Below are 27,156 nucleotides of genomic sequence, written 5' to 3'. Positions count from 1 at the left end.
TTCTTTGTGGTTTGTTTTAGACACTTTGGATTTTGGTTCTTGAACCTTGTAGTACTTTTTTTTGCAAATTTTGCCTTTTTGTTCTTCATGATTAATTTCCTGCACATGGGTCCTACTCTGTTTTCACCAGGTAGCTTTCACACTCTTGCAAGGAAAAAATACCACTTATAGAAAAGATCAACTGTCATTTATATCATCAGTCAGAATATAAAAGCACACGGTATGGTGTCATTTGTGCGGTCATTCAGACGCTGCACCATTTCTGTGGCATTTGTTGCGGTAATGTTATGACAGCATGTTTGAATTTCAGCCCTGGAACCGTTCCACAAAAGTAGTTTGTGTACTCGGTTTAAAAGCACATCTCACTTGACAGCGACAGGAAAACTACAGAGAAAGTTTCCAAAAATGTCAAAACAAGAGAAAGATTTCTGAAAATTGTGGCGTGCGTGTTGGACATTTGGTGGACTTGGCGCCTGACAATGTGTATTTTTTCAAGAGTTTGATATGACATCAACAAGCAAGATTCAGGAAGGCCCAAGAATTCATCAAGTGTATAAAGTCCAACTGTGGTGTACTGTGTTAGATGAAACAAAGCAAATTTTAAGCCATTATCAAGACCAAAAAAACCATCATTATGTTAAATCTTTGACCACCAGTAATAATCAGCTCTATTTTTAAAAGGCTGGGTTAAAGTTATAAATTAAGATTACAGGAAAGTCTAAGAAGAGTAAAGTTAATTTTTACAGAGCTGATAATGAATATCGCCAAAATTGATTGCTAATTTTGAGGCCTTAATGTGTCCCATAACTCTCCAAACTTTGCACAAAAGTCAGTTGCGGCGAAAAGTTTGATATTTCAGTGATTTCACACTTGAAGCTTTAAAAATTCAGCCCCTCCATCTACTTTAACGTACATGCATAAAACTCTTTTTGCATATCTATCATGCCAAGACCCACAAAACAGTCTGTTATCATCATGGTGGAATCCCGACAGAAAGTCCAGAAATTTGAGTTACATGTTGGATTTTGACGATTTTCAGGGTGTATATTTGAACAAACTTGTCCTCAGGTTTTGTCAGATCAAGTCCTACATGTATGCATCCGGTAGCTACATGTTGCTGTCCTCTGTATGCTAGTTAAGTCCTGAATGTAATGTAGAGCCAAGCAGCCTTTTCCAAACTGTCTACAGAAAGAAAAGAATACCTGCATTGCGCTGCACCGAAACCTGCACCTTCTTCTATGAAATAACAAAAACATGGCAAAACAAAAACATGCAAACCAATACTTTCCAAGTCCCTTAAAGAATCAGGCTGCTGTTTTGATGTGTGTGATTTGAGATACGTGAGGGTCTGAAGCGGCTTTTTGAATGAACTTGTTGTCAGTTCGGAAAAAGAAGAGCTCTCGTTGATGAGGCCAGATGCACAGCTTGATTAAAGTTTGCTTAATGAAGTTTGTTTGGTTGTTAAATTCATTCTAGTACAGCGCTCTCTCCCCCAGAGGCCTGCTGGAGATGGATTCTCTGTTTGCTTTGTATCTCATTGTTTCTGTCGACTTCTCTCTTTTGCTTTATGAAGACTTATTTTTCATTTCATCCCACTTCAAACATGCACATTACAGACTCTGTCTGTCAGGCCTGCAGATCACTGAGGCTTCACTGTGCTGGTAACCTGGCACACTCTGCACACTGTGGCCGCCAGGTTCACTCCATCTGTGATCTATGTGAAGAAGCTGGACAGGGATACAATTGTACCTGTCATCAAGGTTATCATCACATTGGACAGCAGAGGTGGAGCTGATGTTAAGAGTTGATTCAGCCTAAAAAAACGGCTAAAAGACTGTATGTGTGTGTGTGTGTGTGTGTGTGTCAGCTTTTGAGAAACTGAGGACTCACAGAGTTATGTTTAGAAGACTTAACCATACACATAAAGAAAGCAAATACATTCGTGACATCTCTTTAATGTGCATTGAAACATACACTCCTGATTGTTTTGGGTTTAATAAGCGAAAAACAAAGAGGGCCATTGAGCATGGCGTTGCTGTCAGCGGCTCATCCTTGAAGTGGTGTAATGAATGACTGCAGGTGCTGCCTTTTTGTAATTAATAGTCCTTTAATTGGACAAATTAATGAGCTGACAGATGAAATATGGGAGCAGACATGTGAGGAAAGCATTTGTCTCCCAGGAAGAGACCATTGTGAACTTGCATAATGAAGAAAAACTTAACTAAACCACTTCCCCTCTCCTCCAGTCTGCTCCTATTCCACTTGTTTTTGTTCTCCGGGGCTTGAGTCACTGCAGTCGCTTTCAGTTTAGTGCAATCAGTAAACAGTAGCTGATAGAGATTTCTCATTTTGGAGATAAATAGAATCTGTGTAATCCCATTCCACTGTCTGATAAGATACAAAGCCTAATTCATATCTTGTCTCTTCAATTTCACAGGTTCGTGTGAATCTCTGGGTCGACTGATGCAGCCATGGGCCGATTGCTGGATCTTTGAGAGTGACCTTCCTCGCCCTCCTCCTGCACCACATCCTTCTCCTCTCCCCCCGCCTCCCTCCTCTCTTCTTCCTCAGCTGGAAGTTGAGTCCTCTTAATCAAGAAACTGGCAATCAACCTATGATACCATCTCCTTTTCTTCATCTGCAAATCATGATGAGCATAGATTGGATTCCTGGCCAAACACGGTGGCCTCTCCCTGTGCTACTCTTCTACATCGTCCCTCTGCTGCTAATAGAGGGTCCGTGCCAGGCTGCCCCCTCAGGTCCAGAGTCCGACTCCTGTTCCACCTTAGTCCAGAGCCGCTTTTTTGGCTTCTTCCTGTCGTCATCAGTGTTCCCCACCACGCCGTGTTCCTGGACCTTGCAGAACCCTGATCCGCGGCGCTACACCATCTTCCTCAAGGTTACCAAACCGACAGAGGACTGCATACCGTCACAGCTTCGCACCTTTCAATACGACTCCTTCCTGGAAACCACGCGTACCTACCTGGGCATGGAGAGCTTTAACGAGGTGGTGAGGCTGTGTGATGCCTCTGCCCCTGTGGCCTTCCTGGAAGCCGGGAAACAGTTCCTCCAAATGAGGAAGGGACTCCCGCGGGCAGGCACCCCCCACACCGAGGGCAACGGGGACTTCAAAACGGAGTTCCTCGTGGTGGGGAAGCGCAACCCAAGCATGGCGGCCTGTCAGATGCTGTGTCAGTGGCTGGAGGACTGTCTGGCCTCCAGCACGTCGAACAGGCCCTGTGGCATCATGCAGACTCCGTGTTTGTGCTGGGAGCCGCCGCCGCAGCTCAGCGAGGGGGATAGCTGTTATCACAATGGAGTTTACCTGGAAAACTGTTTACCCAGCGTGAGAGAGACGGGGAAAGACGCTGAGATCAACGGTGAGTACAGAGATTTACGGTTAATAAACAGAAAGAGGGGACGTTATGATTCATATTAATCACTTTTATCAGCTGCAGTTTGCAGAGCTCATTTACAGAGCTGTCAGGTGATTGAAAAACATATCTTATTTATTACAGGCACGCAGACTAATTAATTGAAATTAATCACAGGTATCAATAACTTTTATGGAAAGGACGACATCACAGATAAACTTCAGTTTGTGTTGGACTGTTTTATAATCATCATCCCATTTTCATTGCACTTCATTCTTTACCTAATGAACACCATGGTCCTGCACCTCGGCTCACGCCCTCTGTTATATGCACGCTATGTTAACCATAGTTTAAATTTGGATGAATGGATGTTGAAAAACATGGTACTGAATGACATGGGCAGCTTTTGCAAACCTTTTACACTTCTTAAGAATTAGAAAAAGTCAAGGGATGTAGAAGAAGACATGTCTGCTTGTAAAAAATTAATCTAATTGTGAAATTAACCAAGGGAGGAATCATGGATAGTGAGCAGATGATCATGCAAAACAGGATCGCAGACATAAGCCTGACAGGGGATGCGTGAGTTTAGTCGTTGGTCTGGGTGATTACGACTACTATCTGGTTGTAAACAAGCATAAATGAAGGATGGCATCTCATAGCACGGCGTGGTTTGACATATTCACAGTTATAAAAAGAGAAATTGTACCAAGTCTGAATCCCGGTCTCAGCAGATGTGTGTCTAGCATGGGTCCTGCTGGAGTTTTCTGCCTGTTAAAGGAAGTTTGTCCTTGCAACTGTAACTTGCTAAATGCTGCAAAGTGCTCTGCTCGTGGTGGATTAAGATGAGATCAGACTGAGTCCTGTCTGTAAGATGGGACTGGATCTTATCCTGTGTTGATGTTGGATCTTTGTAAATAATGGAACATAGAGTACGGTCTAGACCTGCTATGTTTGGAAATAGTCTGAGGATAACGTTTGTTGGGATTTGGTACTATTGAAATAAAGATTGATTGATGCAGTTGATGCAGGCATGTGAACATTAACCAGCCATGATGGTTGAATGATCCGTGACCTAAAACATAAGCAGCATCCTACAGCCTTGAGAAATTAAGTCCTGGAAACTGCAGTGCCTTGAGTGTCCACTAGGGGCTTGCTCCAGAAGCAAAACAACAACAACTGAGGTCTGGATATCTCTTTTTTTATTTGCACACTTTTTGGGGGATGATTTTTTTTTTTATTCATTAATTGTGAAGATATTAAGATTACAAGATTTGCACAATTAGGGGAATGGCTGACTTGAACAACAGGTTGTGAGACTCCACTTCTTTGCGTCATGCAGTCAGAACTCTACGGTACAACGGCAGATTGCGAGTAATCTGTATCAATCTTTCGACACCTTATCATTACTGCGATTAATTGATGACATTCATTTAACAACTGCATTAATTTAGCATCAAGATAATCAGTCATTCAGAGCAGTTGGTAAAGAAAGACTGCTGGAAGAAAAATAAAGAGAAAATACATTTGTCTCTGTTTTTCTGCCCTCAAAAGGTCACCCTCGGAGGTTTGGCTTGCACTCAGCAAAATGACAGAGAAATTGCATCTTCAGTAGCCATCAAACCGGAGAAAATGTGTATGATTTGTGAAAAGTGAGGATAATTGTGTGACATTGGCTCAAAAGCAAGTAGAGTGCTTTGGCTGAAGAAGAAGGGAGAAAGAGGGACTGAAAGAGGCAAATGGAAGGTTTAGGGTTTCATTTGATGGAAGCGAGCTTACTGACCTTCTGAGGTCAACACTGAATCTCGTCCCTCTGCAGTCTGGGTGGGGACACTTGATCGGCCTCCGGGAAGCCTGTGAAAACAGAGGAGGATCAAGTGCTGACATTGGATAGCTCTGGGGATTCTCAGGACAGGGATGGGGGGGTTGATGTAAAGATAGACAAAAGAGGAAGATAGAAGGAGAGAGGCAGAAATGGGATTGTGGCTTGAAGTCTAATTGTCTGCTGCTTGATCCCGGCTCCCCTTCCCTTCCCTCGGCAGACAGGATGTGGTCTGACGTCTCTATCCTGGCATCGTCAGGACTATGGCCAGAGGGATGGAACATTTCTCAGCTCCCCTTTCTCCCCCTAACCTTTCCACCATCTATCTCTCCCTCCTTCCCCTGCCTCTCTGTGTCGCTTCCCCTAATCAGCCTGTGGTCTTATTCTTGCTCTGTCCTCCTCCTCCTCCTCCTCCTCCTCCTCCTCTGAGCCACCATGCCTCCCCCATCTTTCCCTCCCCGGGCTGATAGTGGGCTGACACTGAGCCAGTCGTGGGAAGCCAACCAAGCAGAGAAGATGTTGCGGTGGGTATCTCCTGCCTTATCCTCCTCCAGTCTCCAGAGCGGCTAATATCCCCTCGCCACCCCAGCCTCCTCTCCGCTAGTTATCACACTTATGTAATCCCGCTTATGGTGCTCAACAGCGGGGTGTGGGCTGTTTGTGCCTGAAGGTGTGAAAAATAAAAAGAAATATACCATCCACTGTTGGCTCCTTAAGAGATAGACGCATTAAAGCTTTTATTCTCTCTCTGTGTGCTGCAACCCACACGGGCGAAGCGACTCCTGATGATCATCCCAGGCTCAGAGTCAATGACTGGCTGAGGAACCCTGTGATGATCTTAAATGGAAGATGCTTACAGACTGTGAATATTTGGCTGGATGGGCGACTTGTTGAATTGAATTTGTGGATGAAGATAGCGGAGAGGAATGGGAGATGAAATGGATTCTCTCTGGAAATTGGTGGGGGAGTTGGGCTGTTAGGGCATGCCGTGCAGAGAGAAGGGGATTAGAGGGGTGAATGTTGTGAGAGATGAATGAAAGAAAGACAATAGGTACAGTGATGAGAGAGGAAGAGGAGTATAAAGGAGACTGAAGAAGTAGACGGGAGCTTGGAGGGAGAGGGGACTGGGTTGGAGAGATGGAGTTTGCTTGGGTCAGTTTGTTTGGAGGGGGTTCATACACGACAGTCCGTCCCCGTCCTCTGTCACTCCCTCTCTGCAGATCCACTGAAGGTCCCGCCCAGCAGCAGATGGAGGGTGAGCCCCGCTGTCAGCTCCTGAGCTCTGCTCATGTCCAGTGCACAGGAGCTGGATGAGTAGCTTAGCTCTTTACACATGCAGTGTGTATATGCAGACTCTGAGAGGCTGATCCATAAAGTCGAGGAAGTGAACTGTCAGTTGAGTTGCTTTGAGTCATTCTCATATTCTAAGTCTTTCTTTTTTTGAGCTGCTTTTAATGTAAACATGGACATGCAGGAGCAACATGACATGACATGGCAGCTGTGAACTTTGAGGAGTCACATAAATAATCAGTCTCTCAGCGTAGCTTCACTAGCTCTCTAATCTCTGTTCACAGATTCTGAAGAAAAATGCAGCATCTGAAGTCTGGGTCTGGTTTTTAGTGAGGAAGTGTTCTAGCTTCTGTTTGTAGTATGGACTAATCACCTATCAGCTGGCTTTTCTATTGAACTGTATATGTATATTAGGTTCAGTCATTTATCTATGGATTCTATTATTAGGTTATACATCAAATTGAACTTTAAACTCCACATGAACTTTAATTTGCTTCAATTAGTAGCCCAGGCTTTTATTTGTTTCACTCTGTAAACCATCCCTGCCTTTATTTGGGACAGGCTTTTAATTATTTTTGAATCAAACTTACGCCCAGCAAAGATGGGCTGTCTGTTGTTATTTTTGTTGTTGTTTCGAGCCAGCACAAGCAGCGAAGCCTCCCATGAAAAGTGTCCTCCTGCTGCTTTTTGATGCACAGACTTGACAGCCTGACAGAATTCAGGTCCCGCTGATTTCTTTGTGCTTGCTTTGGTGGTCAGTAAATGTGACGTGTGGCTTTCAGGGTCAGTACAAAAAACATTGGGTGCTTTGTTGCACAGACAGCCAGAGAAACAGTTCTTGTATACAGGCTTCTGATTGAGACAGGCCTTTAATTGGGGTAGGCTTTTATTGGAAGTTTCCATTTTTTAACACTCAAACCACAGATTTCCCCGAACTTTAAAGTTCATGGAAATACGACTTTAAAAATGAGGACATTACTTTTTTATTTCCAAGCGGCTTCCCACTGAAGGAACAGAGAAGAGTTTGATTCCTTTAGATGGAAACTTTATACGAAGGCAGCTGTATGTGTGGAATCAAAGCTTTCTCTCTTGCCCCCTAAAAGCAGCTTAATAATATATTGAATTGCCATTTCCTTTCGTTCAGCCTGACATCTTGTTCATTTTCGCCAGTTTCTCAGTTCTGTATCCATAACAGTCGAGGTGCACATTACACTGTACCTCCGGTGCCAATGTTCCATGCCACTGCAGGAAGTAGTGTGCCCTTTATGAAGCGAGGAGGGAGTTAGGGTTGAGGAAGTTTGGGTAGTTTGGGCGTGTGGTACATCTGACTTTCTTTAAGGGAAAGTTTGCATTCAATAGATCTGCATTGAGGTGCTTTCACTGTCCTTTAGCATACCTCTACTTTGGTTTATTTAGAATAAAAACAAGCGTCCTCTGGCCTCAGGTTGACTTGTCATTTGCAGAAAGCAACCGTTAGCATTTTACTAAAATCAAGAAACATCCAAAGTTTTTATGTTCTTTTATAACCAATAAGTAGCAAGCAATCTTCCTCACAAATAGAGAAACCAGAGTGCAAGGAGGAGAGGAGTGGCTGATGAAAGATTGAAGCATTACTTCCCTGTTGGTAATGTCGTTGGTTGCTTTTGACCCAGGGCTTGTGCATCCAACCACAGTCATGACCCTGCAAGTAGAACTCCATGTCTCCTTAGTCTAAGACCAGGACGAGTGATCAAGTGGTAATATGCCAGCTCCCCTAAAGTGGAGCCAAAAGCTTGTCATCGACCCCTGGCAGCAGCACCGTTCATAAACTCTGCCTTCTCCATGTTAATAGATGGGATAAAGGTGAAAGTATGAAATCAAAAAACACATTTAACGTGGTTTCTGTTGGTACAGTTGACTCTTTACATACTGATTAATTCCCACATATTAATTTATTTGAGAAGTTAAGTATTACTTGTTTTTTGCTGGTATGACAAGATATAAAACACTATGAATGATAGCTCCGTTGATAAATGCAGCTTCTGCTAGGTGAGGTGACTTTGTACCTGTCTAAACACAACACATCAGCATATCAACATATCAATCTGGTTTTAGAAAAATGCCCAGCACTATCACTGCAGCACTGAAGATGGTAAATGGCATTTCTGTAGCACTTGATCAGAATAAGTCAGCACAGGACTCTCGGAGGAAGCAGTAGCTTTGTTTCCAAACTATCTTAGTAATCTGTGTCAGTACATTCACACTCAAAGGTGTGCCACAGGGCTCTATATTTGATCAACTTTATTTACTATTATGACACTGTTGCATACTGTTTGCAGAAACTCATGTGGCTAGCAGTTGAATCCTTGCAGATCGTGTTTGACCTGAAATAAAATTGGGTTTCCTGTGGCGCTGTGTGCACCAGATAAGAAGAGTATCGGAGGAATAATCATGGAAAACAAAACACATTTTAACACGAGTCCTCACACTTCTATTAGTGTCTGCTTCAGACTGGCAACTGCGAAATTCTGGTTTTACATTTGTAAGATGTCAACTCTTACCTCTGGGGTATTTTGGTTTCACTTTCATGAAAGGGGAGGAGGTGGAGACATGTCATCCATCTTTACACACAGTCAGCACTCTTGACCAAGACTCATCTGATGCTATCTGGAAAAAAAAGAGAGAATATGAAAAGAGTGTGAGTCCATCTTTATGGAATAAAAAAATCCCCCCGAGGTAGCCCTGTGTGTGTTTGGGGTGAGTGGTCAGGTTACTATATTGACCTTTAGATTGATGGTGTCATTGTTACCCTTCTATTAAAAATACTACACAGGAAGTGGCTCAATGAGTGTGGTTGACCTCTGGTGTGACTGATCGGGCCCAGTTTCATTATTTCTGTCAATACGATCATCAATAGGAAGAGCTTAATCTGTATTGATTTTGATGTGACCTTTGATCAAATGTAAAGGATGAAAGGATGCATCATTGTTATTGTTTTTTTTTTTTTTATGAATATCCCTCTGCTTGCAATTAAGAACCTCTGTGTCTGTGCACGCTTTCCAAAGCAAATATCCTTGAAAATTAATTTCATCACTTAATATTTGCAATGAGACGCTTGAGATGTAAAAATGGCATTAAGAAATTATAATCGTGCCTTAATGCGATAATTCCAGCTAATGATCATTGGCCCATATTTCATACACCCATAGCTCAGTGTGTGAACATGGCTCCTGTGCTGTGTGAGAAATCTTTAACCTTTAAGATGAGAGGACTGCTGATTTTAGGGCTATTTTTGGAATGTTCTGACATTCAATGGTCAAAGTAAAAGGTTTTTGGACCAAATAATGTCTGCTGGTAGTTTGAGTCTGGAAATATTGTGCATGAAAATCCATTTTGGTCATCCTCCAAAGTGTGTGGATGTGGTGTGATGTTATGTCACGAAACGTGGTGTGGCACGGAGCAAAAAGGATTCATTTGCTGCCCTCGGTTGACAGCAGTGGAGGCAGTGAGTGATTAAAGGATGGATGAGGGAGATGTGTGGAGATGAGAAAGCACATGACTCACTCTGAACAAAACAGACACCATGGTGATAGTCTTCAGAAAGCAGCTAAGTGAAAGTGAAACAGGATAGATACAGCTTACCCACAATGCCATGGGATCATTTGAGGGGGGACCTTGGTTGCTTTGGTCATTACTATTCAGCATCTTAGTCATTGTCATGCGTGGAATATTTATTACGCATTCAAAAATAACCACAACAAGGACGGAGTGGAGGCACAGACACAGAGAAAAGCTCTGTCGTCTGCAACGTCAGCTCGCTGCAAAAATAGATCCAAGTTAGAAACTGACTGTGCTGATTAAGACCTTTCTTTGTGAGTCTGTGTTCTCTACATGGTTCATACGGGCCAATTTTGACACCTGAAACAGCCACAGATGACAGTTAGAGATGGACTATAACAATGTTGATGTTATAATTTGGTCTGCATGTTGAGACATTTGTTTTTACTTAATGTGAATTATTCCTGTGAGTCCTGCATTCCCCTCTGCCTGTTGACACTGGTAAAATTGTTAGAATGGAATGGAATGGAATCGAAGAGAATAGAACAGAACACATCCAAGGACAATAGAATGGAAGGCTTCGGTCTGATCAAAGACAGATAGTATACTAATTCATTCTAGAATGCCAAAAGTGACACCAGGGACAACCTGATCACACACTTCATATCAAATCACTCCACAGAAAGTAGTCTGTCTCATTCCCCCTCTGCCTGTTGACACTGTGGTAAAAAATTAAATAGAATGGAATGGAATAAAAGAGAATGGAATGGAATGCTTCTGACCAGGTAACGATTTGATTCGTAACATGATTCAAGGTTGCAGATATGATTAAAGGACGATATTGGTTCATTTAGAACAATACGATCCAAAACGATTTAGTGACTTGAAATCGATTCATAACTTTTTAGCCAAAAAACCCCATATTTTCAAACTACACTTTAGGGTTGCATGTCTGCGAATAAACTTGGCAATTGTTGCCGTGATGTTTTTCGCCCGAGCCGAGTTTTGGTGTGTTGCCGTGGTACTTTACTTGACCTTTACATATCCTACAAACAGCGAGCAAGGCAAGGCAAGTTTATTAATAAAGCACCATTCATACTAAAAGCAATTCAAAGTTCTTTACATAGTTAAAAACAAAACAACAGAACAGTAACAATCCACAAAAACATACAGCAAACACTTAAAACGTTTCAATTTTATATACGGCCAGTGAGGAAGTTATTTAGAACATCTCCGTCTTTGCAAAAGCTAAAGTGTTTCCACAGGACTGGACCGCAATGGTGGCTTGATAATTCCTCACTCGCCGGCTTCTCCTTGCCATCCGCCATGCTATGTTTTGTTGTCTGCTGGTGCGCAGCGATGATGTCACACAGGCAGCCTGAATTGAGTAACATTTAACGTCTGTATTATTAAGAGTGCAAAAACCCCACATAGTCTGCCATGCTTAAATCAAATGCGTTATATCCTAGTATCGATACAATCGATTTTATTAACTTTTAAAACGATTTTTAGATCGATATATGTCATCCTGAAGGCCAACTTGCCGAGCACAGATCGATATAGTCGGATCAACGTAATAAAAATCGATACATCTATGTAGTAGATGAATCGTCACACCCCTACATCTGACTGATCAAAGCCAAATAACAACAGTGATTAATTCTAGACAGCAGAAGTGACACCAGAGACAACCAAATCACTCCACAAAAGTAGTCCGTCTCATTCCCCCTCTGCCTGTTGACTTTGTGGTAAAACATTTGCGTGGTCCTCAGGCTGGTCTTGAGAGTGGGAAAATAATGACAGTTAGCGGGCACAGATGTGAGACACTTTAATGTCAATTAAACAAATAACCAGGCCAACGTTTGAACTCGACCCTGATTTGAGAGACTTAGTTTGATGTTACTTGTGGTGGAAGAAGGCTGATCAATCAGAGCTCTTTTGCCACCAGTAGATTCGCCCCCTGCCGGTCATAAGAAGGTCGTCGGATGAAGCCTATTTGCGATAAATCACTGAAGGAGCTAACATCCGTTTTTACTTCCACTGTCCCCTGCTGTCTGTTTTGCTGATGGAGGTTCTGTGGAGACTGTTTGTTGTATTAACTGGTGGTGAACAAAAAACAGTATCTAATCCAGACTGTCACCAAACCAAACCACACTCCCTTCATTTTCAGTGTGTTGGAAGCTGGTGAATCTATTCCCTTGTGTAGCTCTAAATTTTCTCTCCCTCCTTCTTTCCAGAGCTTTCTTTTGTGGCTACAAGTGTTCAGTTTTGTTTTGTTGTGTTTCTTTTTTATAAATCCTGATTCAGGCCAGTGACAGTGACTCAGCTGTCAACAAGCTTTGACTCGTAGGCGTGAGTGTGTGTGAGCTGTAAAGGTCCCTGTCATGAGGAGTGTGTGTCAGGTCCAGGCGAAAAAACACTGACAACAACCAACACGAGTGCTTTTTGTTTGTGTTTTCACCGCTGAAACCGGCGTCAAGCTTCGGCCACTATACCTCTGAATAAACTGTGAATACATGCAGATGTGAGGACCGGAGCTGCTGGAAGATTCAGAGTCTTCATATCTCTGGAGAAAAGTGTGACCTTTTCTCACACAGCCTGTGATTAAAGGTTATGTTAGTTGAAAGCCAAAGTAATCTCTGATGACAGTATCAAAACTGTGTCATATATTATGTAATTATAAAACTTGAGATATTCTTTAGCCGAACTTAAAATAAACACAAAAACATTCAGCCCTAAAGTCGCATGACCTGTTTTGCAGTGAAGTAGTCACTGATTGGTTGAGCTAATATTTTGCTCTGAGTGCACTAATGCCTTTGAGATTACAGGCAGATGCTAGCTGACTGCATGCTGAAAACATGTAGATTACAGAGTCCTAAAATCCTCACTGGACCCCAGGACAGTGCTCATGACTCAGACACTCCAGTGATGATGGGAGCGTCACGCTTAGATCTCTGTTATTGATCAAAGGTGACCCCTAGAGCTCCGAGGTGAGGTTACCTCAGCTCACCTGAGTGGTTGTGAAGGTCCTGAAGAAGCAATTTAAGGGGTCTTAATTAAAAAGGCTCTTTTTGGAGGTAACTCTTGAATATTGGTTCTAGAAGTGGCCACATGCTGTAATTTTGGCTCAACCATCGTGTCTAACTAGCCTCAGATCAGCTGGGGAGGCAGTGAAACCATGAAAGCTAGGTGTGTGTGTGATAAACTGACAGGACTGGAAACACAACCTTCTTTTTCCATTAACTACTGTATCTCATTTTGGCCAGTCAGCTCTGGAAAACGCCATAACAGTGCTCATCATCCCTCAGGTCTGATCACAGTCTAATCAGTGCTGATATGATGGAGGGGTAGAGGAATAAAAAAAGACCAGACCGGTCTGAAGAAGTGACACTGTGAGGAAAGAAGAAGAAGGAAAACAGTCATAAAACCCTCCTGACTTGCACTTTTTCTCCGGTAGCTGGCAGCCAGAGGCGGTGGCTGAGGAAGATGGATGTTAGCGATGCGTCTCTCCCTGCGAGCCTCCGCCCGGCTGGACCACAATGTTGCTAAACTAAGGGATTTCCAACCCGACTCCATAAGGAGCAATGAGGAGTCCTAAAGCGAGTCTGATGCATTGGCTCCTTTTCACAGTCATATGCGTGGACACAAGCAAACTGCATCCATGCACACACACACACACACACACACACACACACACACACACACACACACCACACACACACTGTATACAGCAGCGACATACACACACATGGAGAAATGTCGCACCAGAGTGGCATATACACTGGTGCAACCACGCACGGTCCCTCGTGACTGAGTGTGGGTGGCTGACTGAGGGAGGGAATAGAGCTGATTCTGTATGTGTGTTCCTGTGTGTGTGTGTGTGTGTGTGTGTGTGTGCGTGTGTGTTTGTGCGTGTGTGTGCGCATGTGTGCGTGTGTTTGTGTGTGTGTGTGTGTGTGTGTTTGTGTGTGTGTGTGTGTGTGTGAGAGAGCATGTGTAGAGAGCGAGGTGTGGTGTTCACCGCGGGGGGGCCGTGTGGGTAGGAGTAAGCTGAAAGGATATGGCAGTGAGAAGCTCCATGCTGGTGTAGAGGTCGCTCCGCCTGCAGGGGCATCACAGCCTGATGGGGAAGTTGTGGTTTGGAGCAATGGGAAAATAATTATCAGCATGATCTTGTTTTTGTTCACCCCATTGATTGATCAGGGTCATTATTAGTTTATTGATGTGATTACAAATGTTACTAGAGTTCCTGTCCTGACATTGGTAAGAATTATATTCAGGGTCTCCCCGTGAGGTGTCTTCAGGTGACATGCATTAAAAATCTGCTTCATATTATTCCACATTAACAGAACAGGGCAAGAAAAAGATTACAGGTTCAAGTCCATCCAAACTTTGTTGATGAAATGTTCCGTAGAACTCATTGTTGTGGAATTTTCATAGTGTTATATACAGTATATGTATGTATGAATGTTTAACTCTTGTATTCTTCCAGTCTATGTGTCAGGGGCAGAGTAACTAGACGAGACAGGGTCAGTGTAGTAATCAAGGTCTCTCCCCCTGGTCCTGTCTTTATCTGTGTGTTGTGACCGACTTGCTGTCTCCAGACTAGAGCACCGCTCTTCTTCCCAATTGTTTTGTTTCCTATTGTCCAAATATGGTTATTTAACTGTAGTGTCGTCTTTGGGGGAATAAAGATACATGCCTGAAGATTTGTCTGACAGAACTGGCTTGGCATTGCACTGCACTCTCCTGCCTGTGTACTGTTATGTTATTTCTCCTTGGCAAAGTTCTACATAAACTATCTCAACGTAAGCCGTCAGAGTCTCCTCAGTCTTCTGTGTCCAGTGTCCAGTTTATTTATGAATTCCATGACACTCATGTTAGGCTGCAAGTTTGGACTCAACTATATTTCTGGAATAAAAACATGCACCTGCAGCGCAGTGCACTCTTTTCAAATGAACAGTTGTACAGTGGTTGCAGCTGGGTAGTAGGATATGCAACACAACTGCATCGGTGAGATCTTTCCACTAGGGATGTCAACAGTTAATCAAGTATCGATTAATTGATTGTTAAGAACTTACTCGAACAAATTTTTTTGTTTTTATTTTCTATCAGGTGGAACAAACATCATGTGGTCTCATATTTCGTTCAGCTATCAGGGAGGTGTTTAAAGTTTAAAGCATGTTTCGATGTGAATCAGCTGACTGAAGTTGTTGTGCACAGTGGAGATGCTCAGCTGTGGGCTGCGGCTGAGTGACAGGTCTCCGCTTTTTTTCTCCGCCACCAGACTGATAATGACCTGGTTTCACTCCCGGCTGAAACCTGGCCACGTTCACATGCTTATTTTTCTCAATAAGAACGAGTAGACAGAAAACTGGACACTGTGAGTCTAAAATGTCTTTCTGTTCAGTTCCCTTCTTGAAGTCTGAGCCTTCAGTTTTATGACTGTATGTTTGCAGAGATTATGAGCCTGCTCCACACGTTGATATTCAGCGTGTTAACATTTTGAACACCTCAATATGATCTGTAGCTATTTAATACCATCAGTTATATATATTGTGTTGTGAAAGAAAATTTGATTATGGGGAAAAAACACATTTGGCATTGTTTTGACATAGTAAATGTTTCATTTCCAAAGATCGATCCCGGAAAATACTTGAAATTTACATCGCTACTTTCCACCGTGTCCCTTTGTTGTTGTAGGCAATGCAACGGGAAAATTCTGTAACTAATATTGGCTGCTTTTTAGTATTTGGCTGTAGTGGTCTTGCACATCTAGTAGAGAGACACATTTATTCCACTTTGCTTCATGCCTCTGTTTAAGGCGTTGAAGTAACTTGGTCATGTGTACAGCTGCAACAACTTTCGAACAGACTTTTCAGCAGGCTTAGGTTTCGTTCAACATCTCAGGGCCAAAATTGAATCAGTTTCGAACAACTGACGATATTTTTTTGGGATAAAAACCCTCTCCTTTAACACTGGCAGCCATGTTGTTGTGTAAATGAGGGGAGCGTGGGAACTTTGGGAGCCTTAGGGGAGCATCAGAGGAACTTACAGAGAAAATCTAGATTTACCACATATACAAATTAAAAAAATTGCAAAATTGATTTATCGCCCAGCCCGAGCTGTGACTTTTCTTGATGTCTTCCTAGCAGCACAGGTAATACCACTTTGGAGACATATAAGCTTGTTAGAATTACATATCTTTTGTCTCCAAATTTCCTAAAGCCCTCATTTTTAGTGTTTATAGGACAGGTTTTGGGTTAATTTATGGCGATATTTCCTCTCTCCCTTCACTTATCACGGTGACTATCATCACTCTGTAAGGCATTTGAGAATGTAAACACCAGTGTGTGCAGAGGAGAAGCTTTACTAGTGTCAGGTTTCATATTTAAACAGAATTTTAGATAATTTTAGCATACTGATGTTATCATTCAACTCAAAGCATTGTGCACACATACAGCCTCTGATTCTCATGTTTCTGTTGATTATTTTCATATTTACTGCCCCCACGCGCCAGCCAATGGCATTTTGGTGTTGGTACTTATTCCCAATTTGACAGTAACACACCTAGCTGAGACAGGTAGTGAGCTAGCCTGTATATAAAAGTGATGAAGAGCAGACAGAGGCAGCCTGGGGTAAAGGTCACTCTATTAGCTCGGGCCCTGACACTCCCAACCACCACAGCAGTGAACAACTTAGCATTTTAAGAAAGTTCACGACAGTGACCTCCCTGCTCATTAAGTTTCTGGCCTTTGCCAACTTCCACCTGTTCGCTGTCAAAGTACTCACTTGAACTTAAAGTCAGTGTGGAGCCAGTTGAGGGATCGTCTTTCTCCTTCCTCGAGGCTGCCCATCAACGGACGGCCAATATCTCAGCTCCCTCTGCACGCCGCCGCAGGGTTTATTAAACATTCATGCTTTAATTAAGCAATTTTACCGCTGCTACTTACAGGCTGATGATAAAAGCACTGCTCTAGGATGAGCCCACAAATGTAAAGGTGTGTGTGAAAGTGTCCCACGTGTGAGGCCATTAATTTTCCGTCGTAAAGAAAAGTGTGAGGATTAGAGGAAAGACAAGTAAGACTTTTTTCCCCTTGCTCGTCAGTCAGGCGTGACTGCAGGAGAATGGAGGACAGATGACGTGAGGATGGGACAGGGATCCCTCTATTTCCTCACAGACAGGTTGTCACTGCAGCTCTCCTTCTTTTCTTCACTCTATTTTACACTTCATCACACTTGGTTTTTTTTTGGAAGAATTGGGTAGATTCCAGAAGATTCTAAACCGTTTCCCCCCCAGAAAAGTGCTCTATTATAGAGGGACTGTGGAGGGTGAAATTGTGTGTTTGTGTGTGTGTGTGTGTGTGTGTGTGTGCGTGTGTGTGTATGTGTGTGTGTGTGTGTGTGTGTGTGTGTGTGTGTGTGTGTGTGTGCGTGCGCGTGTGTGCGTGTGTTTGTGTGTGAGAGAGAGAGAGAGAGAGAGAGAGAGAATGGAGAATTAGAATGTGTGTTCACGTTGCCAGTCTCCTTGGCTGTGAGGACATTTAAAGCTGGTCCAACTGTCGTACTTCAGATGTGATGACTCGGACAATGAAGACAAATGACTCGGAGCACACTTAAATGTACAAGTTTACTGCTGCAGCATGAAAAAACTGTGTGTGTGTTTGTGTTTGTATATGTGTGTGTGTATTTCTGCATGCCTGTGTGTCCTTGTTAAGAGCAGGCGGTGGCTCTGCGGGACGGCTGTAAAGGCTGCTCTCCTTGGTGGTATCCTGGAATGACACCCAGAGGTGACACACTGTCACAGCTCCCACCCCACAAGACAGAGGACACACTCGCACACATATACACGTTCACACACGCAGACACACACACACAAAACCTGCCAGGTCCAAGAAAAGAACTCATTAGTGCAGACGTGTACCATGTGCTCCTCCAACAACACGGGAATGCAGGAGGAGATTTGAAGACAAACCTCTACATGCACCCATCAGACCTTTATTCTAACGTTTCTATGATGATATACCCTGATATATTGAGACTTTTCACAGGCAAAAGCTCTAGATAAGAGGCAGATGTTAAAGACAGCATCATCTATATCTGATATTGTTCAGGCTACAGTAACGGCCAAATCCACTCGGATGCCAGAGCATGACCCATCAATCTCAGCAGAGCAGGTGGAGCAGGACAGGAAGTCAGGCACCAAAACAAGATGAAAACATCCGGTTAGTTTTCAGATTAAAACACTCTGTGTTATCACCAGATCGCATTTCACTTAACTACAACAACAAAACGTCATGATGAGTGGAGCCAGGCCTGGAGTCCACAGTTCAGAGGTTTTCAGAGGACCAGAAAGACAACATGGATGTGGAGACTCCTGATGTCTGGCGGTCCTGCTCCGTGCTGCATTCCGAAAACGCAACCGGTGGGTGTTGACCGATGAGAGAACACGTAGCCGGACTGCAGCGGATCAAAGCTGGACCGAACATAGATCTGGTAGAAGTCTGATGTAAGAATGAGAAATGCAGCCAATGCATGATTGCAGTACCCTCAGCAGCCACTAGAGGCTGGCTCCGAAAGATACTTAATCCCAGCAAAGCCTTTGTTGGTGAGTCAAATGGCCAGAGTTGGTCCGTGTAGCTCATCTCTCTGTCATTAAAAGCTGTACAGATGTGAATTTTACCATCACTCATCTGTTTAAATATTAGATGCTGAGTGGAGCATCTTCTCGAGCTACATTTTCCCAGAAAAAACGTGAAGCACAGAATCCTTGATTCAGTAATTATCGTGAGAAAACCTCGGTCACATGACTCCAACTGTCCAGCGGTCCTGCTCCCGACCTCAGCGGATCGGAGACGGACCGGGCACGGATATGGTGATGTCTGTGATTCGGACTTCTTTCACGCTGCAGCTCTTATTTCCTGCTGAGGTTGGATGTTCTTGTTTTAGCTTTATGTGACAGTTTAAATGTAGCATGCATCAGATTCCTATGTGATCTGGCACAAGTCCTCACAAAACAACAAAAACAGAGCCATCACACACAGCTCCATGTTTAGGTGTGGATTACAGTTTCATGTTCAGTGAAGGCCGATGAATCTGTGAGCAGATGACGATGAGGAAGCAGAGCTATCCTCATCACAGCTGCTTCCCATGTTTGTTTTCATGGAGTGTGACTGAGTCCTGCTGCCGCCCGTCCCGTCAGCGCAGAAAAATGCCGAGTGACGTTAGCATGGCTTGCATCCCAACCTGGCTGCTCAGAGTGAGGTCACATTACAGAAGATCGCACCACTGTCATGTGTTTTACCAACATGTGACTTATGCCGTTCAAACTGTCATGATCTGATCTGAGTCACATATGAGTGATGAGAAACCATCAGGCAGCTGTTAGTCCGTGCTGTGTTTGACAGACAGACGGGCGTTGAAGCTGCAGCAGAGTATCGTCATAATAAGTCGTACACATGTATCTGAATCCTCTCTGTGTTTAATGCATTGGGTTTCTAATCAACTTCTAGGAGTTGCTGGTCTTTTTTTCCCCCCTCACTTCGGATTGATTTATTTACTCTCATTTATTTCCCATCAAAGCATCACAACATGATTAGGCTGCCATTTCACAGTCTCTCATTTACGCGCTTGATAGACTTCTTATCTTTTCATTGCTTTCATATCTGCCAGATTATATTGCTCAGTCCAATCTCAAACAAAAATTACAATCAATTAATTTTAGGCATCCCAAAGAACACAATCTTTTATTTCAGCTCAAAGCCCAGAGGCTGCTCACAGAGAAAATCTCTTCAGCTGCTTCTGCTAAATCAAATTATTCCCCCCTCCAAAACGCAGTGCTCCTCTTTTGTCTGCAGACTGTGGGGATAGATAACTAATGAATTAAAGCAGTCGGTTTAATTTCCCTTAAATCCACCAAAACCAAGCAGCATATTAGTCATCGCATGGAGCAGAAGCTGGATAAGGCAGTCATGCAGAGGTTCTTTATATCAGAGGTTATAAAGTTAAAGAGCACATCCAATCATCGGACAAGTTCATGAATGGATGGTTCAGTGTCTTAGAGATGGAAATGATTAATAAAGTCATGCAAATAATGTATAAAGTCCTAACACCTTGGACGATAGTGCTGCAGAAATATCAACCTTTATCTGAGAAGACACATTAAGACAGGAACACGCCCGGTGTTACGAGGACTGTAGCCTCTGTACATGGGACGGCTGCGCTGCCAGCTGAGCTACAGGGTGCTTAGTTCAGTCCAGTCGATGCATGATTGAAATAAAAGTTGACTCCATTGAAATCATGAATTATAAATGTCTTTGTAAACATAAAGATGATAAAAGCAGCGTACAATAATTTAGCACTGACAGGTCATTTGCAGATGTTTCTGCAAAGGAACAGGGCTACAGGGACCTGCAGTGTAAGCTACAGTGTCCATTCTACACGTAAGCATAAAGGTTTAACATTAGACTAACAGCATTAGACTAGATTAACAACACCCAGGTTGCGTTTTCGGCATGCAGCACGGAGCAGGACCGCCAGACAGCTGGAGTCATGTGACCGAGGTTTTCCCGCGGTAATAACTGAATCAAGGATTCTCCTCCTCCTCTCCTCATCCATGTTGTCTTTATGGTCATCTGAAAACCTCTGACCTGTTGACTCCAGGCCTGGCTCCACTCATCGTGATGGTTTGATGATACTCCAGTGCAAAAACAACCTGAAATTCTGAAGCTTTGTGCAGCTGGCTCTTGTTTTGCGTCCGAATGTGTAGATGAGCTGTCGGCATCTCTACCTGAAGCAGATTCAGGACAGTTGTGACACAAATTTCACAGCTTACCTTCTGCAGCGAGTTAGGAAAAAAAAGGATTTTATATTTCTAAGAAGAGGGAATAGAAGTTTAACATCTGACTGTCCAGCTCCGTGCTCCCTCGTCCATCAACACCCACTGGTTGCATTTTCGGAACGCAGCACTGAGGACCACCGGACAGCTGGAGTCATGTGACCAAGGTTATGATAGGTTATGATGATAACAGAGAGTGTTTTATTCTGAAAATTAACCGGAAGTTTTCATTTTGTTTTGGTGCCCGACTTCCTGTCCCACTCCATCTGTTCTGTTGAGATTGATGCATTGTGCTCCGGCATCCGGCATCTTGTGTATCTGATCCGGAGGCCTCCGATCTGATCAGAGACGCAGCCGGAACACAACGGAGTGGATCCAGTGGAAGTTAACACATTGACTAGAATAGAAACCGATCAGATCTGGTGCTATGACGGTCTGGAAACGGATCTGGTGGAATTTGGCCGTAAGAGTGCTCTCAAGAGTTCTCAGATTTTGTTCTGAGCTAAAACAAATTCCACAGTCTTAAATGTCCCTGATTTCAAAGATCTGCTATCTGCTGTTCAAAGTCGAGATCTGAAATGATTCTGTCGCCAGCACACGGCCCATTAACATGTCTCATGTGATTGATTGTAGTAAATGATTTGATAATGGCCTCCCTCTCTCCTGCTAACTTTGATTATATTTCCCATCAGAGAGAGAACCATCAGGTAACTCGAGTTTCCTTAATAGATGTCAGAGAGATTTCAAGACTGTCGTCACAGTAAAGTACAGCTCACCTCTCAGCTCTTTCTTTTGAATGTGAAGTGTTGATTTCATGCCACAGAGCTGACACAGTCTCACTGCTTGCTTTTCATTTTCTGTTTTGTAGCCATTTTCAGCCAGTGAGAAAGATAATGGTTTATTTGAAGAAAGAAAACTCAAATCAAACACAAACACTCAAAATGTCATCACAGACGTGCTCAGCCTTCTGAGCCACTATGTTTTTAATTTTATTTTGGACTTGAGCAGAATTTCTGTTGTTGCAGACGAAATGAGCAGTCGTGTTCAGGAGGGTTTGTGTCAGGTCTCACACTCTTTAAAGGTAGAAATTCATTCCCATCAACTGTGCCTGGTCCCTGTGGCACCGGAGCCATGAGCACAAGAAGGCAGAGATGCAGTTCATCTGTTTTAAAAGCTCTTTAATAACAAATGCCTCGATGCTTCTGCTGCTGCAAGCAGAATAACAGTTTATGACAGACACGCTGCAACACAGGAAGTGCTGTTCAGCTGCACACAACACACCAGGGTTCATCCAGGGGCGTCTGTACGGAAACACAGACATCTCTGCGTTATCATAGGTTATTCATCTGAAGCTGTGTTTTAAAGACTCCTTTGATATTCTCATTTGGTCCATTTAAAGGCTTGTGTTTGGTGCCAGCGCAGGTTCTGCTGCTCTCAATCTGGCAGCAGAGTTGTTGTGGATATTTTAAATCCATGCAAACGAGGAGAAATGTTCCACACACTGAGAGAATACAGCTTTGCATTGGCTTTTACATTCAGAGGTGGGAAGTCTAGCCGATTCTTTCACACACCAGCCTCCAGTTATGACTGCAAACATTCACACGTATACAGATGAAGTGTTTACAGCTCTGTATCTGTGCTACTTGGAAGGTACAGTGGGCTGCTTTTACTATTTTTATTGAGCACCAGGGTGCATCTAAAAGAAACAGACCCATTCACATCAGATGGAGAGGATTTAGAGAGGATTGTTTGAGCCAAACGTTTGGAGGATTTATGGCATCGAGACTGTGGGCGTTACAGATGTGTACGGAAGTTTCAGACACTTTTTAAAACTGAAGGAGGAACTTACTCAAGTTATCCTTGTCCTTGACTGGTGCTTGACGAAAGTGCTTGACCCTTATCTGCTGTCAACCAATAAGTGGTTTGAAAAGGTCGAGTTATAGTGGTCAGGTTTTTCCACACTGAACTAGAAAACTATGTATCTATTGAACTGGCTTCTTACTCTTGCTGTTTGCACAAAACCTCTGGAAAATTAGCTGCACGTTAAAATGTAAACAGCTGACATAATTCGAACTTCATCTGGTATTCTCTAGGCCAGCCCTCCTTGTAGATGTCGTCAAAACTCTGGGTGAGCTGATGTGAGAATGCAGCAGGATATATTTGAGAAAATTCACAGCCTGTGAGCGGGCAGGTGTTATAATGTTTAAAGGTGCAAGAGCAACACATAACATGATGAAAGAAAACATCCAAGGCTGAAGAATCATTTTCAAGATAAGAACAGTGAAGAACATGTCTGCACGTCCATTCGGAACAATGGTGCTCACATATCATTGTGCTGTGATGTGTGAATGGGTGCACACGTGTTTGTGTCTGTGCGCGCATCGGGGCAGAACTCTGCCATGCGATACAAAGAGCAGATGAGCATAATGACATCCCGTCATGTAGCCTAAATAAGATAAGTAACATAAGGATATTTAGTCTGTTTAATAAAATAACAAGTTTAAGACCTGATCTATAAGAGAAGTAACCCAGAATTACTCCTGCTGTGATCTGGCACTATATAGAAAATAAAATTAACTGAACTTCCATGGGGGGCGGGGGGCACTGTTGGGGGGCCCCCCGACTGACTAAACTTGAATCCTTACTCTGGTGGCCTTAAGAAGATTGAACGTAGACTGTTAGAAACATGGATCAACTCCAGTCTCAGTGACGTCATTCATGGGTTTCTGAAGAGATGCTGAGAAGTCTGAAGATACCAGTCGCCATATTGGAAATACTGACTTGAAGTAACTTTTCGCTAGTTTGGAGTTCAGGCCATAGTCTAGTCGCCTGCATAACAACTACAACACCCCACCTGTCAATCAAATTAGGGAAGCCCCAATCACATCTTTACAGTTATTAAAAATCAAGTAGGTAAGGTAGAGTCTAAAAAAGTTTTTACACCAGGCTGTAACTATGTTCTTTTAGTTTTAATATGGACTCGAATGGGGTTTTGTTGCTTTTGGAGCCAGCCTCTAGTGGTCATTTTAGGAACTGTCTCCATTTTTTTGTCATAAATTATTCAACTTTACAGTATCATCAGTATTATACATTGAGAGTTTAAGTTTGACTATCTGACTCATGGATAACTCAGATTAGTGCATCTTTTTGACGTTGGAGGGTCTTCTGTTTGCTATTTCCTAGTCATTTTGTTTCTCCCAGAATAAAGTCTGTTTTCGTAAAAACCCAAATCCAGAAGATGCTTTCAGGGCTTTAAGTCTCCAAACCAGCTCAGGGTTTTGTGTTTGCTCCTCCAAATAGTCAGCTGATTCTGATTTAACTTCACTACTTTAATTTTGGTCGATGCACAATTCAATCAGCTCGGAATAATTGTCACAAATTCTTAAAAAAGAACTTCATCTCAACCATTTCATCACTCTGAGGTTTTTATTCCTGTGTGAGAACATTATCACAAGTATTTCAGGGTTGGCATATGAGTCACTCACAAACCAATCAGAAATCAAGAGGAGCAGAAAACGTGATGAAGCTGACTCAAGGTCTTCTAACTAGTTGCTGTTTGATTGTATCTCCCGTCAGTGACAGGTGACTATAAATGGAAGTGTCCTTAAGCACACCTCTGTGAGATGAACTCTCTCTGATCAAACTCACGGATGATTTTCATTCATACCATCCTCTGGCTCATGAACAAGTTATTCTTTCTGTCACATGGTGCCAGATCCTGGAGTGAGAGTCGATCACTTGTTCTTATCTTCTTTGTTGTGCCTCTTTTCAGGCTGCCAAATCTCTCTCCTTTTTGTGTGCTGATTTCAGTCTGCTGATCTCCACATCACACAGGATTTTTTTTATCTATTGTAAAATTATTTTGTGAATGAAACTTACCAACAAATGGAGCGCCACTGATTATCTTTTCCTTTGTGGCAATTTGGCACCGCCGACTGCCAATGATGAAATAACAGAAACGTGCAGTTAGTCACGAGCAGGTGGGCATTTATCAACTCGAGATGAAGAGTGGACAACTTTCTGCAGCACATGAGTCTGATGATTCCGACTTTGAAGAGTCACAAGTACAAACTTAAAGGAGGTTTTGGGTTTCACCATTTGGGCGCTCACCAGTAGCGTGGACGGGATCACAAGCACACCCACGGCTTTGATTCCTTCAGAACGGACAAACTAGTCACATACATGGTTTTGTATTTGAAGAAGATAGTGGTTGTTGTGTGCACAAAATAATTGTGTTGATAGACGGTTTAAAGGTAAAAACTTCACTAAAGAAGCTTCATACTTATCATGCATCACAGGAGCTTCTTGTCCTCAAAGGCCTCCATCACTTTTGGAGGAGGAGTGGTGAGCAAGGGAGCGATCCATTCCAAACCTTACATTTAATGGATCGGGCTGTAATCGGGGTCATCCCTATGTTCCCACAGCCCAATGGTCCCACAGCCCTATGCTCCCACATTTCTAGGACATTTTCAAAATTAGGTCTTGTGTTCAAAATGTCCCTTCAATTTAAGCCCTATCCCCCCACAAGATTTTTTGGAAGCACTCTATTAATGAATGAATGAATGAATGATTAATTTAATTTCGATCAGCAGCAGAATGTGGGAGCATAGGGCTGTGGGAAAATAATGCTGTGGGAACACAGGCACACTGCTCTATAATCGTGCTTGTAAGGTGTAGTTCTGAAAATTGTCAGAAACCAAAATGTACTTCTAAAAATGTCTTGTGGAAACATGTCTGTTGGTTAAACCAGAAAATTAAAAGCATACTACGAGCACCAAGACAGTGTTCACAAAACCAGAGTTTACAAAGTTTTATGCTTTTATTAAAAGTTAACTCTGACACTCAGCGTGGAGACTGAGAAGGACGGTTCATACATGTGCATTGAAAAGTTATGTAGGGAGCTGCGTGCCTCCACCTGCGTTACTCTACAGTACAGCTGTATGTTCCTCACCCACAGTGACCTGTGGGTTCTTCCTGCACAGCCCACCAGGATGAGCCCCCAGCCACCTCCTCATCCCTTCCTCTCTCTGCTTCTCTTACTCCCTGTCTTTGTCTCTGAGTCACAATGCAGTCACCATCCCACACTGTGTGGGGAGACAAGGGCTTCTGATGTATGAGAGTGTTATAAAGCGTGGGAAGACTAAACCGCATTGCTCAGAGATCTATGTGTGTGCACACTTGCATCTGTTTGCATGTGTGCCAGTGGATCGGAGGCTCGCAGGTTAGTGATCCCTGAACGCCTTTGAATATATTTCATATACTGTAGCATGCCGTATGGGTTTTAAATGGAGCTGTTAAGTGCGCTCCGAAAGTAACTTTGAGAAACACTGAGAAGGAAAACAATGACGCATGCATCATCTGCGGAGTGAATGAAGAAGCAGCACAGAGCTAAGGACACACCAGAGCACAGCGGGGGCGATTTTCCGTCTTAATAGCCATATGGGGGAGGGGGAGGGGGAGGGGGAGGGGAATCCACTCAAGTCCACAGAGAAACAGACACGAAGACTCTGACAGTTCCCATAGGAACACTTTTGCATGATACCGGTGCATCGAGGTGTAGGGAGGAAGACAACCTGTAAACAACACGCAGCGGAAGTGAAAGTACTTCTGTTCTCAGCCGCTCTTTAACCGCTGTGGAAATCAACAGAGATGCAGAAAACACAGCTGGATCTGGAGCCAGGCCAGCAGAGACTCTACAATAATTGCACTGAGTTGTTTGACAAGCACGTGGAGTCATGGCGTGTGGCAGGCGCCGTCGCCGCCAGAGATGGATGTGTGTAAGAAGGATAGAAGAAGTAAAAAGCCTTATTCCTGCGAGCTGTCAGTCAGGCTGGAGGAAAGTAAGAAAAGCATCTGATCCCCGCGGTGAGAGACCTTTTGAGCCTTTTCTTATCGTTCCCTCTGAAATGGGCATCCATCTTCGGAATTGAAATGTCTGGTTGGCTGACCCTCACCTGAAACCAAAGAGCGGTCCACATGATATGTATTTATAGACAATGGGTCCGGGCAGCGAGCTGCAGAGAAGGTGCTGCTGAGGAAGGTGAGGGGTGGAACGCTTCTTGCTTCTCTGCTGATGTGGTTAAAAAGATCACACCGCACATTGCTGAATCAACAACTTGCTGCGAGTGTGGATTAATACATCAGATTGCTTCCTAGGTCGATACACCTGGATTATGCTTCTCTTCTTGTTTTCACCAGTTTGTTGTATTTTCTCAGCGTGATCTGAGTGACACGCAGGTTATGAACCCATTTTCTGACGCACACCATCAGGAAATGTGCTCTGGCAGGTTTGACACATC

The 27,156-nt window shown here is 43.3% G+C and overlaps 1 protein-coding gene across 7 annotated transcripts in view; it reads left to right on the top strand.

Moving 5' to 3' along the window:
- adgrb1a (adhesion G protein-coupled receptor B1a) overlaps positions 1-27,156 on the top strand; it is a 177,298-nt gene that overhangs the window by 44,571 nt on the left and 105,571 nt on the right. For all 7 annotated transcript variants that reach the window (XM_034698288.1, XM_034698289.1, XM_034698287.1 and 4 more), the window contains exon 2: positions 2,438-3,380. In XM_034698288.1, the coding sequence (XP_034554179.1) occupies positions 2,615-3,380 (766 nt within the window). In that variant the 5' untranslated portion in view covers positions 2,438-2,614. The remainder of the gene's footprint in view (positions 1-2,437; positions 3,381-27,156) is intronic.

The sequence above is a fragment of the Notolabrus celidotus genome, chromosome 12 (genome assembly GCF_009762535.1).
Source record: "Notolabrus celidotus isolate fNotCel1 chromosome 12, fNotCel1.pri, whole genome shotgun sequence".
In the NCBI taxonomy this organism is placed as follows: domain Eukaryota; kingdom Metazoa; phylum Chordata; class Actinopteri; order Labriformes; family Labridae; genus Notolabrus; species Notolabrus celidotus.
The sequence above is the reverse complement of the archived record's forward strand: the minus strand, read 5'-3'. Positions and strand labels throughout refer to the sequence as shown.